Source organism: Helianthus annuus, chromosome 11 (assembly GCF_002127325.2).
Source record: "Helianthus annuus cultivar XRQ/B chromosome 11, HanXRQr2.0-SUNRISE, whole genome shotgun sequence".
Taxonomy (NCBI): domain Eukaryota; kingdom Viridiplantae; phylum Streptophyta; class Magnoliopsida; order Asterales; family Asteraceae; genus Helianthus; species Helianthus annuus.
Window position 1 is genome coordinate 9,386,704 of NC_035443.2, and position 18,404 is coordinate 9,405,107.

The 18,404-nt window shown below is 36.4% G+C and overlaps 2 protein-coding genes across 5 annotated transcripts; both read right to left on the reverse strand.

Moving 5' to 3' along the window:
• Nucleotides 1-142: 142 nt before the first annotated feature.
• LOC110889493 (BTB/POZ domain-containing protein At1g21780) lies at nucleotides 143-4,108 on the reverse strand. Its single transcript, XM_022137024.2, has 4 exons — nucleotides 3,867-4,108; nucleotides 3,597-3,742; nucleotides 1,409-1,524; nucleotides 143-950 (listed from the first exon to the last, which is right to left on the reverse strand). Exons 1-4 carry the CDS (start codon nucleotides 3,977-3,979, stop codon nucleotides 345-347), a joined length of 981 nt encoding a protein of 326 aa, XP_021992716.1. The 5' UTR covers nucleotides 3,980-4,108; the 3' UTR covers nucleotides 143-344.
• A 3,407-nt stretch (nucleotides 4,109-7,515) lies between these two features.
• Nucleotides 7,516-17,076, reverse strand: LOC110889494 (chlorophyllide a oxygenase, chloroplastic). 4 transcript variants are annotated; one of them, XM_022137025.2, is made up of 10 exons: nucleotides 16,853-16,978; nucleotides 14,738-14,806; nucleotides 14,392-14,640; nucleotides 14,203-14,307; nucleotides 13,448-13,729; nucleotides 12,833-12,980; nucleotides 12,544-12,728; nucleotides 10,574-10,686; nucleotides 8,629-8,923; nucleotides 7,516-7,965 (listed from the first exon to the last, which is right to left on the reverse strand). In XM_022137025.2, exons 1-10 carry the CDS (start codon nucleotides 16,925-16,927, stop codon nucleotides 7,801-7,803), a joined length of 1,686 nt encoding a protein of 561 aa, XP_021992717.1. In that variant the 5' UTR covers nucleotides 16,928-16,978; the 3' UTR covers nucleotides 7,516-7,800. The 4 variants fall into 4 exon arrangements, with proteins under 4 accessions (XP_021992717.1, XP_035835468.1, XP_021992718.1 ...); XM_035979575.1 differs by lacking the exon at nucleotides 16,853-16,978 and adding an exon at nucleotides 14,877-15,767; XM_022137026.2 differs by lacking the exon at nucleotides 14,738-14,806 and having other exon boundaries at nucleotides 16,853-17,076.
• Nucleotides 17,077-18,404: the final 1,328 nt, after the last annotated feature.

Consider the following 18,404-nt stretch of genomic DNA (forward strand, 5'->3'; position numbering starts at 1 on the left):
GTTTAATATATTAACAAATAACAAACACGAACACGTTCATTTTCTTATTGAATGGACACAAACAAGAAAATCTGTTCAATTAAGTGTTCATGTTTGGTTAAAAATAAACGGACAAACACAAACAAGTCATCGTTCATGTTCGTTCATCATCCCAATTTGTCAACTCTAATTAAAACCAAGTATAAAGCCAAATCTACTAAAGTTCACAACCATTATAACAGTCCAAGTGTTCTGCTAAACATACAGAATTTATACACACTGCTTCAGTTATAGAAGCTAAACACACATCTATATCCTATACATACATCCATTTCATATCAAAATCCAACACACCACCAGAACTCTTAAGCCGGTTTCCATACGGTAAGCACCTCTTGAAACATCTCCTGGATTAACTCCCGCTCCGCACTCCTAAAAAAGTCGTTAACTTCGTCTCTAATATCATATATCTTCCCAAAGTCAAACAAATAAGTCAAACACCCCTTCTTCAACTTGTCAAGTTGGTAAAGCCATGCTTCTTGCAGCCTCTCGAGAACATTACCCGTGTTTATATCCTCCAACAAACTTTCCTCGCACAAATCTTTCAAGTTTGAAATCGCGTACTTGTTTGCCGCACCTAAGAGCGTGAGGCGGTGCTTCCAGAAGTCCTCTTGTACGATGGTTCCGTATAGGTACGAGAGAAGGGCGGTGCATGATTCGAGTGACATGTCTTTGATGTTAATGGTGGATGATTCTTTTTCTTGGAGGTTGTGTTGGAACATGCTGTGGAAAACCGGTGAACTTGCGGAGAGAATTGCTTTGTGAGCTTTCAAGGCTCCGTCACATGTGTTGATGGTGACGTCAGCGTCGATTGAGTCGTGAAGCATGCGGGATAGACAACGGAGAATGCTTTCGTTTGCTGATGATCTTAGCATTCCGTCGTTTGGCCATATTGAACTTGCTTCTTCACCCTGCAGTCATAGTTGTTAATGGCGAATAGCGACAAATAGCGATAAAGTACCTATATGCTACATAGCGAATATCGATAAACAGCGGGCAGCTATTTTATAAACAGCGATACACTAGAAAAAAATTTTAAAATTTTTTATATGTATACCCTGGTATATATGTTATTTTACGTGTATATTTAACAAAAACCTAAAATCCAGCTATTTTATAGCTATATTTAATTGCTATTTATATTAAAAAAAAATAAAAAAATTAAAAATAATCGGTCGCTGTTATCGCTATAACCCTAATAGCGAGCCTAGACCTATATGGCACGCTACGTAGCGCGCTACAGCGATCGCTACGCTCGCTATTGACAACAACGCCTGCAGTAAAATTCCAGATGCTTTGGTAATGTAAAAAGTAAAAACCCTAGATGTGGCAGTTTAACCATGAAATGTCATCAAATCAAGATGCTTACGTTTACCGAATAAATCTGCAAGTCGAGAAACTCGACATCAATGACGAAACGACCGTGGAAAGTGGAATCAACAGGCCAGACAAAGTCTTCACTTGTTCGAAGAAGTCTTTCGTGTACTACAACATTAAACAATGCGGTATAAGCCTATTAGGGAACTCAATTAGTTACAATTACAAGTGTTTTAAACCAGTTTGATCCGTTATCCATAACATGTACACATAATCAGGTTAACATAGACAGTTAAGTTAACAGATATTCTCCCTTTGCACACAAACACACTCCTTTTTCTAAATTGTTCTGAATTCCTTCAACGTTTTAGGTCAACATGTAATTTACTTCACCCTAAGCAACATGAATCAAAATCAAGTAAACCAGTTTTACTAAATCATTCTGTCGAGACAGAAACTGACGGATATTACTAATAACAAACCCTAAAAACTTCTTATGTACTCCTAAAATCAAGTAAACTAGCCAATGAAATCACACCGCTCACCTTTCATTGAACATAACACACCTCAAGTGAATGTGAAAGTGAAACCGATCATGTCTACGTGGCAACACTTTCACATTCACCAACCATAAGGCTGCTCGTTGTGGTTTAACGCCACCAGCCACATCACACTTTAAGGGTGGAGGGAGTGGTCAATCACTAGTTGAGTGTTTGAGTTATTCTCTAGTCAATAATATCATGCCAAGTCAAGTCCCCATTCCACTCCCCATTTTGCACTCAATCACTGGCAATAATCAAACAGATGGAGATTGGTAAAAAATTAAAAAAAAATGTGATTGGTTGAAAGGGGTTGGGACCCACCATTAAACCCCCCTCTCTCCTCCTTCCCTCCTCTTCCCACATCGGTGAGTATACACCGCCCAAACCATTCCCCGCTCCCCGATTCCACGCCGGCATCCGTTCACCGATCGGTGAATGGGGCTCCCCGATACACTCCCCGATTCCACTCCGTCCCCCCTAATGCCCCATAACACCGCCCCGGGGGCGTGAGCATGTTCACGGCCGCGAGAGGGAAAAAGAGGTGGGGCCCACCTCCATTGCACCAATCACATATTTTCTTTTTTCTTTTATTTAATTATTAGTTAAACCACAACGTGATAGTTAAAGAGTTGGTCAGGTAAAGCCATTGTCTACACGGCCAGGGGCGGAGCTACCTTTATGCCGGGGGCAACGCCCGCTACGGCTTGGCGCGGAAAAAATTGGAAAAATTAGTGTAAATTTTGGAAAAATTTGAGGTTTTTTCGATTTCGTTACGGCTTATTTATAAAACGTTACGGCTTGGCGGATTTTCTAGATCCGCCACTGTACACGGCAGTGACGTGGCGAACGTTATGTTAAACCACAAAACAACAGGAATCAAGTAAACTAGCTTTACTAAATCATCATATTGACCACAAAACTCATGGATATCATTTAAATGAGAAAACTAAAAAACTACGGTAAAAAAATAAAGCCTAAAAACACACCAATTTGTTTAAACATTTTTTGGCTGTAAATCTACATTTTTAAAATACAAAAAAAAATTGAAAAAAATAGTATTACACATGTGTAACACTACGAAAAAACCTAAACCCCCACAACACAACAGGAATCAAGTAAACTAGCTTTACTAAATCATCATATTGACACAAAAAACTCATGGATACCATTTAACTAATAAAACTAAAAAAACTACCAAAAAAGCTTAGAAACACACCGATTTTTTTAACATTTTTGGCTGTAAATCTACAATTTTAGAGTACAACAAAAATTAGCATTGCACATGTGTAACACTACAAAAAAACTAAACCCTAAACCTTAGCCCTAAAAATTAAACCTAAACCCTAAGACAATTAGCATTGCACATGTGTAATACTAATTGAATTTTTTATCTTAAAAATGCTAAAAAAATGCTAGACTTACATCCAAAAAATGTTTAAAAAAAATTAGTGTGTTTTTAAGCTTTTTTTTTTTTTTTTTTTGTAGTTTTTTTAGTTTTCTAACCACATTTAAGTAGCTTTCTCATGATGTCTCCCTTTTAAACTATTATCAATAACAAACCCTAGAAACTCCTTATACAACAAATTCCACAAAACTCAACCTAAAAGCAACAAAAACAAACAATTAGGGCTCATACTTGGTGAGCTCAACCTAAAAGCAACAAAAAGCATAATAAAATAAAACAATTAGGGCTCATACTCGGTGAAATATAGGGGCGGCGATTAGTTCCGGCAGCGGTTACTCGAATAATAAACTTAGCAATCGGCGGTTGCTCCTTCGATAACCGAGAAGGTTCCGGAAACAAACGAACATACAAATACCGATTCTTCTCAACCGATAACTGCCTGCAATCATCATATCATAATCTCAAAATCAGTTAGTTATCATCATAAATGTTAATAGTAATAATAATAATAATAATAATAATAATAATAATAATAATAATAATAATAATAATAATAATAATACCAGTTCCACATGCCGATTTTGAAGGGGTCGGATCTTTTGTAGGTGCAGGGTCCGAAGTTGTCGATCCGCCATTGAGCTAATCTGGATATGGTTTCTACTTTTGTGTCCACCATCGCCGGTGCCGGAGTGTTAGGGTTTGGATAGTGACTGAATTTCAACGCTTAATGGCTTCCAATGGTTAGTGATGAGTGCTGCTGACTATGAACTCTGTAATATAACTTCTTTTTTTCTGTTCTCTTTTGTCTTTATTATATAAAATAATATTGCCAATATTAAAATTGTAATTATAAGATATTTAAAAAAAATTCTAGATATTTCATTATATTATAAGACAAAGTTGGTGGAAACTCCACCGGCTTTGCCTCCTCCCCCGGTACTTTTACGATGTTGCAATTTAGCCTCTTGATTTTGGTACCTTCAAAGTTTCATAAAATGACAAATTTAGTCCCTAAACTACTACTTCATTTTACACATGGTTTGCTTTTGACACCCCAACTTTGTGGTAGTTTTCTTTTCAGGCCCAAGTTTGTTATAGTTTCCTTCTTGCCCCAAAACTTTATCAAATCTTATCTTTATCCTTTCTAGCCCTTAAGTTTAGGAAATGTAATTTTTAACCACTTAACTTTTTATGAACTTTGTAAATGCCACTTTGACCCTCTCGAGAGTTTTTGGATTGACGATATAAATTCGAGTTAGTCGGGTCGCGTATAACGTTATGATTGTACGATATAAATTCGATTTACGTTACGTTTTGATCCAATCGCAATGCAACTATAGAATACATTGAGTTCAATCGGATACGTCAAAATATGCGTTTTCATAGGGTTAACACATCACATAACGCTTGAACTAATCTGTTCAATATTTGCGTAGTACCCGCGCCGCAACACACACGGGTCTTATTACTACTATATACTTAACAAAGAAGAAAACGTTTGTTTGCGATACGTAAATTACGGTTTTTCCACTGTAGCATTTGTTACATCAAGTGTTTTTATTATTTTTTCTTTAATTTGCCTTTTGTCTTTTTTGTTTTCCTTTTTTTTTTTACTCTCAATAATCTCAATATTCAGTATTGTCACTTACACCTTCTAGCTTTATAAAAACTTTATAAAATATCAATTTGACTCTTCTCGAGTTTTACGTGCTTATTTTTATATACGTGCATTAAATATAATATGTTTTCGTACTTATTTTTTTGTATGTTTTTGGTTGCCTTATGTTTTTTTTAATACGTTTTGGTGGTTACTTTTATGTATGTTTTCAGTTAGTCTACATTTTATCATATATAACACATTTCACTAGGCGGTATATAAGTTCGAGTTACTTTACGTTTCAGTTAATCTACATTTTATGTATGACAAGTTTTTTTAACTTAAAAACTAAGAATAAATTTCTTTGGCTTTAACCAAGTTAATAAGAAAAGATTGTTATTATTTTTTTTTTCACAAAACAACATAACTTTCCAATATTATGTTTTAGTTCTTGTATACATTGTCGAATCAATTTAGTCATTCAAGTTTATAAATAACAGTACATTTCAATGAACTTTTTTATATATAGAAAAGAAATAGCTTGCTTTATGTCAAGGAAGTTGAAAACATGAAGTAAATGAAATTGTGTATATCTAAAAAGTTCTTAAATAAATTCGGATATTATAAAAGATATTTAAAGATAGACTTTTGTAATTTGTAAAATAAACTGAAACTTTTTTACTTTATTAAAAAAAGAGCAAATTACATGATGCTCCACCGCCCACGTAAAAGTCAAATTCCAGTTTTGGCTTTTTTTCAATTATGTGGTCCCAAATTTTCAATTATAGACTTTTGTGATTTGTAAAATAAATTTGAAAATCGCATCCTTTTCCTTTAAGCTCCACTTTAAGCATGGTTACCACTTCCATGAAGGAACCCTCTTCACATTAAGAGCTTTTTGTTTAACTCTTATAACGCTTTTAATGATTCAGATTTCTTACTTAGTAGTTCAGTATTTAATGATTTAGATTGTTTGTTTTACGAGTAGGTGTCTGAATCATTCAGACATTTACCTCTGAATGATTAAACATTATACTAAGTCTGAATGGTTAAAACCTTTTATCTGAATTGGTCAGACATTTGCCTATGAACAGTTATAGAAATTGCCATTGTCTAACCATGGTAGTAGTATGTTACGTTAAGAGTTACTAAAACTGTCATTATCTATCATAGTATATTAATTACCAATCAGATTATGTCTATAGTGTATTATCACCGTGTCCGTAGGGTATTAGTTATCGATTTACAATACGTAACTATGTATGTGGTGTATTTAGTTATTGGCCGACATGTTCGTAGTGTTAATTTTGACTGAATTTTTTTAACGACAATTTCACCTAAATTACACCTTGCCCATATTTGAACATGGGTCTTTTCCAAAGAAGCTTTGCCTCTTACAACTGGGTTACAATTACAACCCAAGTGGCTAATATTGACTTGAATTACCAAACCTCTTTTATAGGTGTCTCTCCTCTTAACAAGTTAAATCAAAAAAGTCATTAACCTTTTAATTTTCTTGATACGAAACTCATATACCCCACAAAAATATACACCCGTCATTTACTAATAAAGATTCTAGCACGTGAAACAAGAAAGTCATAACCGGGCCATGTAAACAACAGAAAGTTAATCAGATGAGAGGTAAATCAAGCTCATACAGCGATCTGCCAACAATCGATTTCTCTATGTAAGGTTCCTTCCTTTTGACCCCAAGACTCGAACCTAGGTATGTTGTATATGGTCAAACCCTAGTGTGGAACCAACTCCACAACACTTAAAAGGTCAAAACTATTCCACTATTAACATGCAACAGTTGTATAAGAATAGAACATAAACTTCTAGCATTAACCCTAATAGCTATCACACATTGTAATCTACAAACAATGTGCTATCCAAATCCTCTATCATGTCTTATATAAAACTAGGTTAGCATCCCATGTATTTCACTGTAGCATATATAATGTGAAAAAGAAAATTGTTCATACTTCGTAATTACACAACTTCTAATGATAATTAATCAACGTATACCGATAATTACACAACTTATGCTAGAATTATGTACATACATAACATATTATTACGAAACTTATATGATAATTACACATATACATAATTATGCATGTTATACGCACAACACATCGACTTATTTTGTTGTTTTTTTAGTGGAGTTAATTACAGTTTTAGTCCCTGTGGTTTGTCAAAAATCACTATTTCAGTCCATTAGTTTAAAAATTGCGATTTCAGTCCCTGTGGTTTCACTTTCGTAACCATTTCAATCCATTATTCTGTTAAGTACAGGGACTGAAATGGTTACAAGGTGGACTGAAATGGTTACGAAAGTGAATCCACAGGGACTAAACTCGCAATTTTTAAACTAATGGACTGAAATAGTGATTTTTGACAAACCACAGGGACTAAAACTGTAATTAACTTTAGTGTATAACAAGACTATACTCAAATTAAAGAGAATAAAATGTTAGATTTTATGATGCTTTTTTTAAATAACGTCAAACACGTTACTAATAATTGTAACACAAATTTTAAAGATACTATAAATATCGATGTGATTACTATTTAGAAAGTAGATCAATATCAATGCTTTGCTATTGGTGGGATTTACTGAGTATGATGATGATGATCAATATCAATCAATAGTTTTACAGAATTATGTTTTTTTTATATCTGTAATAGTAACACGTGAGCGCAGTTTCGGGTTGGGGCATTACAAAGGGTATCTATACTTGGCTTTCATTTTTACAACCTTTGGTCCACAAAAATCATCTCTTCTGCAGAGTCTCTTGACTCATGATGCTCTGCAAAAATGTGTGCAGGACCACGAATCCGTTGACCAAAACGACACAAACGGGTTAAATTCACTCCAAAAAGTCGGTTTTATATGTTCATTTGGTGAAGGGTAATTGCTTAACACCTTTCTCCACTGCATTTCTCCATAACCTGTATCTTACTCCTAACTTATCATATGATACCGGCCAGTTCCACACGTTCGCCCCGTTGATCATCCTATCTTGTTGCCCAAGCACAAGCCGTAAATCCTCGTTTAGAACCTGTAATGTTAAAATCGTTTCCGTCCAATTCATTGATTGAATCCTCCTCTACTCGCGATTAATGGAAATCGATGAATCTTCTTTTATTTACAAGAAAAGGATGCATATTGTTAAAATAATGGCGCCAAGGGCGGAGCTTATTGTCCCCCCCCCCCTGTTTTTTCGCTTCGTAGTGTAAATTTTACCGAAAAAGTCGAAAAATTTTATATGTATTGACCCCCCCCCCTTCTATTTTTTTTCCTTTAAAACTTTCGGACCCCCCCCCCCCCCTATTTAATAGGCCAAGATATGTCATGGCAATTTTGACCCATATACTTATCAGTCGATTTGGGCTGTGTTTTATCTCAAACGGGTCAAGTAATGGCTCAAATCGGTAGAGTGGGTTAAAGTTGCCCACGACTATTTTAACGCATACAACCTCCTAACTGGTTTTTATTCGAATTTTTAGATTATTTTTGTAACAACAATTTTCTTGGAATCATCAAAAAAAAGAAGTCAAGTGCATCTGTGGGTCAACCCGAACCCTTTTTTGACCCGTTACCTGACCTGCCCATCTTGCCACCCTTACTAATTTATGACCATGCAAAGGTAAACGAGAAGTTTCATATGACCGATATGTACCAATAAGAAACTGTTATCGTTTTTAAGGTTGTCGGACGTTACCTTTTCGGCAAAATGCTTCCATAGGTGATGCATAAAAGGAATGTGTTGCAAAACAGGAGCAAAATCAAGCGACATTCGGTACAACAGTCTAGTCTTATTTCTTGATGACGGTAAACACACGTGTAGTTGGTGAAGATGTGTTGAACACTGTTTGGTGCTCTGGCCCTTTAGCTTTCCAGGTTTTGAAATCCCGATGGTTGATAAAACCATACAAGGCGGTCTAAATTCCATATCGATCGGATATGGATCCCAGTATCCTTGAAGCCCAGATTCAGGGGTAAAAAACTTTACAAAGCTGTAACGCGAAGCAAATGTCAATTAACTAAATTATATATATATATATATAACAAAAAAAGGGTGTCTTAGGAATAGTTCCTTAGCTATGCAGTTAATATCAGTGATATATCGGTCATATCCGTCCCCTAGTAAAATATCGGTACCGATATTATCGGCGATATTGACCGATATTTGACCGATACAACCAATATATCACCGATATATGGCCGATATAGCCGATATAGCACCGATATTTGACCGAAATAACTGATATATCACCGGTATATCACTGAATTATTAGTGTTAAATTGCTATATATATAAATCTGCATTATATAACATTACCAATATCTCACCAAGATAACCTATATCTCAAATATCGGTCCTTGACCGATATCCGATATTTTACCGCATTAACTACATAGCTCCTAAGGTGGTGTTAGTTTTTCTAAAAAAGATCTGCGCGGGCTCTTCTGTCTGCGCCGCGTAAACCACGTGCAGACATTGCCATTTGCAGACTTTTATTTTTTCCAAAGACGTTCCATTAAAAAACGTTTGCGCGAGCTCTTCTTGGTGCAGACTTGGCCCAACCACTTCTAAGATCTTCTAAGGTCCGCAGAGGGTTAAACACCACCACCGTCCGCCACGTAAACCACGTGCAGACATTGCCATCTGCAGACTGTTTGTTTTTCCAAAGACGTTCCATTAAAAAACGTTTGCGCGAGCTCTTCTTGGTGCAGACTTGGCCCAACCACTTCTAAGATCTTCTAAGGTCTGCAAAGGGTTAAACACCACCACCACCCACCGTCCACATCCACCACCCACCACCACCAGTTTATTTTAGAAGTCACATACGTTAAAAAACAAACAGCCTTCTTCTTGCAGACTGCAGAGGTTTGGTCCACCTCTTCTTCTACAGATGTCTGCAGATGTGGTCCGCAAACTGCAGACATTTTACCTCTTAAAAAACAAACAACACCTAAGACATAACCTCTATTTTTATATTATTTTTCTTCATCAAATTTACAACAATGCCGTCCAACACATGTTTTTTTTTTCCTTTTGTGTTTCAACCCTTCAACTTATAGCATTGCCACTTACACCCCCTCAGCTTTCTAAAAACTTTGTAAAATGTCATTTTGAATCCCCCCCCCCCCTCTCGAGTTTTACGTGCTTAATTTCATGTACGTGGGTCAAATATAATACGTTTTCGTGCTTATTTTTATGTGTGTTTTTGGTTGGTCTATGTTTTGTTCGGAAACAAGTCGTGTCAAATATAATACGTTTTCACTAGGCAGTATAAATTCGAGTTCCTTTACGTTTCGACTCCCCTGCAAAGCGTGGTACCAATCTTTAACTTAAAAAACACTATTTTCTTTCGTGCTTATTTTTAAGTACGTTTTGTTATAAATCCAAGTTGGTTTACGTTTCGACGTAAATTTTGACGGTAATGAGTCAGGTCAAATATAACACATTTCCATGCTTATTTTCTTGTGCGTTTTCAGTTGGTCTGCGTTTTGACGTAAATTTTGTTCGAAAACGAATGAGGTCAAATATTTGACGGTATAAGTTCGAGTTACTTTAAGTTTCGACACCGACGCAACGAGCGGCGGGTCAGAATACTAGTTGGATAACGTTCATAATTATAAATGTGAAGGTGGGAAGAACACCTTGGGACACTCCAGCCCTTTGCGAATGTGGAAGTGTGAGTGAAAGGCGCGTGTGCGAGATCCAGAAGGTTGTCAAGAAGCAGCCCATGCTCCACTGGTAGTTCCATGACAATCTGTCCCTCACAATAAGCATAATAAACGTTCATTAATACTTTCATTATGGCGAAGAAAATGTTAATCTTCCGTTAACACGATTTAGTAGGAGTTAAATGCCATTTTAGTCCCTGTGGTTTGGGTCATTTTGCCAGTTTAGTCCAAAGGTTTCATTTTTAACCTGTGGGTCCAAAAATGTTTCACAGTTGCCATTTTAGTCCACTTGGTTAACTTCATCCATTTTTTCTGTTAACGAGAAGGCCAAATCGGTCAATTTTATATGGCTGAATTGCCCTTTTAGTTAACAGAATTACATACAAAATGACCAAATTGGCCTTCTCGTTAACAGAAAAAATGGATGAAGTTAACCAAGTGGACTAAAATGGCAACTGTGAAACTTTTTTGGACCCACAGGTTAAAAATGAAACCTTTGGACTAAACTGGCAAAATGGCCCAAACCACAGGGACTAAAATGACATTTAACTCATTTAGTAGTTTATGATAGAGGTGGCAATATGGACAAGTTCGTAAATATGTCAGAAAAGGCGCACGTTGTAATGGGTTACTCTTTAGGACGGGTTACAACGGGTCAGGTCGAGTTGGTCGATCAGCAAACACTCTTTTGTCCACTTTTACGAAAACATTAATATAAAGGAAATTGGATTTTAATAATCCCACCGTCAAATATCGCCACTGGCAGTCCCACCTTTTAAAAAAAATCTCACTGGACCTCCGTTAAAAAAACTTAACTCGGTTAAGTTTTTTTTTTCCGAATTTCAAACTGATGTAGTAGGGCTTTTAATCAGAACAAGGATACGAGTCAATTGATGTAAAACTTACCTTGAAACTGTGCTCCAAACGACGAAACGGTGCTTCGATTCGGGTGTTTAAACTTCCAATCAACAAAAATCAAGCCGTTTGAAGCACCGTTTCGAGGTAAGTTTTACATCAATCGACTCGAATCCTCGTTCTGATCAAAAACCTTAAAACATCAGTTTGAAAGTTCGAAATTCGGAAAAAAAAAAAACTTAACCTCGGTTAAGTCTTTTTAACGGAGGTCCAGTGCGATTGGCCAACCACCTAAAAGTGGGATTATTAAATTCCAATTTGCCTTGATATAAATATTTCAATAATACAATTTAGAGGTGGGGAATTGGCCTATAATAATCCCAACTAGAGGTCATTGGCCATTGATAGTCCCACCTTTGAATATTCCTCCCACCAGTCCCACCTTTCACCTATTTTTCCTACACCGGTCCCCCGTTAAAAAAACTTAACGGAGTTGTTAAGTTTTTTTCCAAATTACAAACAGATTTTTTAGGGCTTTTGATCATAACGACGATACAAGCCCATTGATGTAAAACTTACCTCGAAATGGTACTCCAAATGATTTGATTTTTGTTAATTGGAAATTTAAACACCCGAATTGAAGCGCCGTTTTCATCGTTTGGAGCACCGTTTCGAGGTAAGTTTTACATCAATGAACTCGTATCGTCGTTCTGATCAAAAGCCGTAAAAAACTGTTGTAATTTGGAAAAAAAACATAACTCCGTTAAGTTTTTCTAACGGGGGACCGGTGTAGGAAAAATAGGTGAAAGGTGGAACTGGTGGGGGGAATATTTAAAGGTGGGACTTTTAATGGCCAATGACCTCTAGTTGAGATTATTACAGGCCAATTCCCCTTTAGAGGTTGTATGCAATTAAGGAGACTTTAGGCTACTTTCAAGTTTCAACCTGTTTGATCCACATCCCACTTTACCAAAAATATTTGACCCATTTGAGATCAAACACAAACCAAAGCGGTCCATTACTAACAATAAAATGGGTCGAACGGCCATCTCTAGTATCTAACTTGTATAATTAAAAAAAAAAAATACCTCAGCGTGTATCTGGAATCCTGGGGGTGGATTTAGTGAAGGAATAACGGGTGAAGAAGGCTCGTTTCCGGGCCAGATCCATATCATGTGCTCATGCTCAATGCATGTAAGTGACTTTATCTTCACGTTGACGAATTTTGTAGACGGCATTTTCTCACATTTCCCGTCTGTAGAGTACTCCCACCCTGAAAAACAAAATATATTATGACTTCATTTCATCATTCGCGGTTTGTTAATATACTAAAAGGTTCATATATGATATATTTTACCAATGTTTAGTTCTTCTTACCATGGTAAGGACACTGCACCCGACCCTCGTTCACAGAGCCTAAGTCAAGAGGGCACGCTCTATGCGCACACGTGTTCTTTACACATCCCGGTTTTCCATCTTTCCCACGAAATAACACCCAAGGTTCCTCAAAGCACTCGATAGGTATCTAAAACAATTAAAAAATACGGTTATTGGATTTAAATAACCCCAAGTTTCAGCATTTGGCCGATAGCACTCCCAACTTACGAATTGTACTACGCCACTCCCAACTTTCAGCTTATTTTCCTCTGGCACTCCCAAACTAACCGAACCCTAACCCAGTTAGTTTTTTGTTGATGTTGCACTTGTGTAGTTACGTGCCTTTGTAATGACGTGGCACTTATTTTTTGACGTAGCATCTGACGTGACCATTTTGATGACGTGGCGTATGATGTGGCACTTGTTTAGTGGCATGGCATCTGACGTCAGCTAACTGGGTTAGGGTTCAGTTAGTTTGGGAGTGCCAGAGGAAAATAAGTTGAAAGTTGGGAGTGGCGTGGTACAATTCGTAAGTTACGAATGTTGTCGGGTGAAAGTTGGAGTTATTTAAATCCAATATTCCTAAAAATGACTACTAATTCATAATTCGCTTACCAATGTGTCATCCTTAAGGTCACGGGAGAAAGCAACAGGGTACCAGAAGTTCTTCAAGCAAGGATGGTACGGTTTGACTGGACCGGATACGCTTATACTTTTTCTTTGAGCTTTGCTTTTAGCAGTTTCAAAGGCCGCGGAATACGTTGTCGGAGTTGGAGTTGGAGTTGCGGTGTCGGACGTGACCGACGTTTTGTCCTCCAAAAGTTTGTCATTCACCAAGGTCTCCATATATGCTAGCTTATCTAAAGCTGCACTAACCCTTGCTTCGGATATATGTACCTACAAATTATGTGGATCCACAATATGAATATAACTGAATAGATACGTAGGGAGAAGATCATGCGAGAACCACCTCTTATTGCGAGAACCGCGAGAACCAATGTGAACACAACCAAAAATGCCTAAAAATAGCTAAAAATCACACAAATTTTTTTTTTTTAATATTTTTTATATAAAAATCGCTACTTTTCGAAGCCAAAAAAAAAATTAAATTTTTTTTTTTGCCACTAAAATAGCGATTTGAGCATAAAAAATATAAAAAAAAAATTTAGATTTTTTTTAGATTTTTTTAGGTTTTTTGGGGGTTTAGTTTTTAGCATTTTAGCTTTGGGGGGGGGGGGGGTTAGGTTTTTTTTAGCTATTTTAGGTTGTGTTCACATTGGTTCTCGCAATAAATGGAGTTCTCGCATGAGCCCCTCCCTAGATATGTATTCGTGGAATCGTGCCAATTCGCATATATGTTATATGTTCACCTGTTTATGTGCTTGTGCAAGCTCTTCTTGTAACTCTGCGAGATCCTTCTTCAATGTCCCGATGGATTTGTACTCGCGTGCAAGAGGATTTAAAACATCTACAACCTGCAATAGAGATATAAATATATAATCATATAACTTATAAATGACAACTCAAGAGTGGTGTAAAGATTGAAAAAAAAATGTAACCTTTTCATGAAGATGCATGATCGTAAGAACGTCTTGACGCGCTCGCCAATCCAAATATTGAAGATCATATCTAGCCACTTCAAGTGCTTGATTAACATCTAAAAACTTTCTGTTACTTTGTGGGACTATTTTAAACTTTGGATCTTCGATATTAAATAGACTACTACTCCATGAGTTTTTCTTATCGTCGAATCCATTTTCTTCCCCGCCGTTTGACGCAGCGAATACCGTGAATCTTCCTTTGAACCCCTAAGTTAAAAAAACACACCGTATATCCATTACATGCGATCATAAGCAAGAGATGATTATTGATTAACAACATTAGCTTCACAGTTGTCACATTAACCTTGCATGTGCGCGCGTGTGCAGTGGCGAAGCTTGAGATTTCCAACGGTGGAGTCGAAAATGAATATACCTTAAAAAATTATAAATCCGGAGGGTCAAAAACGTATATACCTATAAAATTCTATACAAAAACTACATACCGGGCACTACTGAGTGAAAAGTTCGGGGTTCCCCCCCCCCCCGGCCGCTTCTATGCTACGCCCTTGCGCGTGTGTATACATATACAGAGAGATACATACATAACTTACCTACAGAGGGTGGTTCATATGAGAACTATTAAATAAATAGGAACCAGATAAACCACTTTTTAGCCCTTGGATCGTATTTCAATGAATGGTCGATCTCCGTCTCATACGTCTCTTCACTCCATGAATCGCAACCGTTTCCCTCCCTTTGTCTATTCCATGATCAAAGGCTAAAAAGTTGTTCCTTTAGTTCTTAACTGTTTAGTGGTTCTCGTTTGAACCCCCCCCCCCCCCCTACATACACAAACACATAATCATACTCATCCTGATAATTCTCAACCTCATCGCTCATGGCTTTATAGCCTAGTGGCATCTTGGGGGTGGGATAAAGCTTTGGGACCAATAGGTCCTGGGTTCGATTCCTACAAGGGGGGTTTTTCCCATATTTATTGGGTTTCCTCCTGAATTGGTGTATAGGCATGGCCTAGTGGAGATGGATATGATCGGGTGGTTCTGCTGGTGGCACGATGATACTCTAGTGGTCCGTCAGTGATCCAAATTTGCCGTTCAAAGAAAAATTCTCAACCTCATCATAATCATTCTAATCCAAAATACCCCCTATCGAAACAAGATTCGATCCGCACTTCACAAACACCATCATTCCCATTCAATCAATAACTCCTCTCAACCAATTAACAGTTCATAATCTCATTCCACAACATCATTACACCCCACACCTACAATCAAGCATCAAAAGATAGTACGTGGATTATATATCCACATATAATGAATTAAAGCCCTGGAGACCAATCACACATGGGGAATAACTTGATGAGGAGCTGATCCATGAGTTGGCCGACTCTTAACTAAACCAGCTCGATAAAGAACTTCAAACAAGCATAACTATTGATTAGCAGACGGAAATGTCTCGACCAGCCGAATCATGTGTGGCGGTTTAACCCACCCGAATTCCTTCCTCTAGTGCTTCCATTGCACCACTAAAGATTTTTCCATAGTTGTGAAGGGCGAATAGCGACTAATAACGATAACGTACCTATATGCTACATAGCGAATAGCGATAAATAGCGGGCGGCTCTATTTTATAAATAGCGATACACTAGAAAAAAAATTAAAAATTATATGTATAGGGTAGGGATAGTGTACATTAATTCAGAAGTGTGAGAAGTGTATTATAACACTATATAACACCATGTAAACACCGTATAGCACTATGTAACACCATATAACAGTATATAACAATATATAACACTATACATCTATCATAGACATGCTATCAGACAAAATATAGTGTTATATTTGTTATATAGTGTTATATAGTGTTACATAGTATTATATGGTGTTATATTGTGTTACATCGTGTTATACGGTGTTTATATAATGTTATATATAGTGTTATAGTACACTTCTGGATTAATGTACAGGATCCTCTACCTGTATATTATATCAAAATACCCTGGTATATATGCTATTTTACATATATATATAATGTTATATATATATGCTATTTTACATATATATTTAACAAAAACCTAAAATCCAGCTATTTTATAGCTATATTTAGTTGCTATTTATATTAAAAAAAAACTAGCTATTATCGCTACAACCCTAATAGCGAGCCTAGACGTATACGCTACATAGCACGCTATAGCGATCGCTGACAACTATGGAATTTTTCCTAATTTCTCCAATAGTCAATAATACTTTTACGCTTTTAGCTTAAAACGCGTAAACAACTATTGATTAGCATAGTAATTTACGCGTATATGTATGATTTTAATCAAATATCTTGGAGAATATTTATCTTTTATTGCTTCTGTGCAACAACTGATTTTGTTAAAGCATAAAGATGATTAAACAAATTTAACTCTGGTAAAATAAGGTGATGATGATGATAAGAAAGGGTAGGGTACCTTATTATTATTAGTGGAAGAAGGAGAAAGAGAGAAAGGAAGAGATAGAGCTGCTGCAGTAGCAATGGCGGACATGGTGTCGCCAAATGTGAGAGGATGAGAGAGAGAGTGGCATTCCTAGAGAGAGACAGAGATATTTGTCGCCGGGGTTTTGAATATTAGCGGTTGGTGTCCGGCTGGGCCACCGGTGGTGACGTTAGGACAGTTTCTAGCCACAGGACTCTCCGTTCCCTCTAGATTTTTTTTATTCAGTTAAATGCCATTTTAGTTTAGTGTGTGGCCATTTTGAGAGTTTAGTTCAAATGGTTCATTTTTCGTCTGTGGGTCTAAAAAGGTTTCACGTTGCCATTTTAGTCTATTGGGTTAACTTCATCCATTTTTTCTGTTAACGAGAAGGGCAATTCGGTCATTTTAAATTCTGTTAACGAGAAGGACGATTCGGTCATTTTATATGTAATTATGTTAACGAGAAGGGCAATTCGGTCATTTAAAATGACCGAATTGCCCTTCTCGTTAACAGAAAAAATGGATGAAATTAACCCAGTAGACTAAAATGGCAACGTGAAACCTTTTTAGACCCACAGACGAAAAATGAAACATTTGAACTAAACTAGCAAAGACTAAAATGGCATTTACCTCTTTTTATTTCTTTTCTTATATATTTTTCCTTTTTTTCAATTTTTTATAACATTTTAAATTTACAACCACTTTTATATAAACCTTATGACTAATGTCGGGTTTGTGGTTCAGTGGCAGAGACAATTCCTCTGGGATAGGTGTGCTCTTCAAGTTTCAGGACAGGTTTTCGGGTTTTTCCTGAGACAAATGACATGATAACTGGCCCGTTTAAAGTTCGGGTATGGGTTGGGTTGTTCAGTATTCGAGTTTAGATGCAAAATGAATAAAAAATTGTTTTTTTTTTTCACAAAGTATCATCAAATATCAAAAACTCCAAACCAAAACGCATATATAAAAAAGATTATATGTTCGAGGTTTTTTCGGGTGGGTTGTTCAGGTTTTTTGTTAGGAAAAAGTGACCCGATAGCCAACCCATTAAAGGTTTCGGGTAAAAGTGACAGCCCTACTCGAGAAGCACCATGCACCATTTACGTGGAGGATCTGGATCTATCCTTAGTAAACGTAATATTTATGAGATGTAGTTTAGTAGTATTAGCGTTTTGATAAAAATTTACACTCCATATGAATCTTTCAACTTTTCTTCATCAAATTTCTTTTTGTGATAAAAGTTTTTGTGAGTTAAAAGAAACACTTTGATAAAAAGTTACACACACCATATGAATCTTTCAACTTTCCTTCATATTTCATAAAACCTTCTTCTTTATGTGATAAAAAGGGAATTAATTCCAGTTTTGGTTTCAAGTGTTATATTCAACCAAACACACTTTTAGAGGAAATTAATTTCTCTTACTATATTTAAAAAGTATCAAACTAGAATTTATAAATAATTAGTTGTGTATTATAACTTAATTAAATAAATTAGTTGTAAGAACTAAAGTTGTGAAATTTACTAATTAGATTGTCTAACAAGTGA

What these genes read in the sequence shown, in the direction of transcription:
- LOC110889493 (XM_022137024.2), bottom strand. Translation starts at nt 3,979, where the DNA reads ATGGTGGACACAAAAGTAGAAACCATATCCAGATTAGCTCAATGGCGG. An exon ending in AAAATCGGCATGTGGAACTG is followed by an intron (nt 3,743 to 3,866) that starts GTATTATTATTA and finishes TGATGATTGCAG; the next exon opens with GCAGTTATCGGTTGAGAAGA. An exon ending in CCGCCCCTATATTTCACCGA is followed by an intron (nt 1,525 to 3,596) that starts GTATGAGCCCTA and finishes TTAATGTTGTAG; the next exon opens with TACACGAAAGACTTCTTCGA.
- LOC110889494 (XM_022137025.2), bottom strand. Translation starts at nt 16,927, where the DNA reads ATGTCCGCCATTGCTACTGCAGCAGCTCTATCTCTTCCTTTCTCTCTT. An exon ending in TTGCACAAGCACATAAACAG is followed by an intron (nt 13,730 to 14,202) that starts GTGAACATATAA and finishes CATAATTTGTAG; the next exon opens with GTACATATATCCGAAGCAAG. An exon ending in GATTCCAGATACACGCTGAG is followed by an intron (nt 10,687 to 12,543) that starts GTATTTTTTTTT and finishes TGTGAGGGACAG; the next exon opens with ATTGTCATGGAACTACCAGT.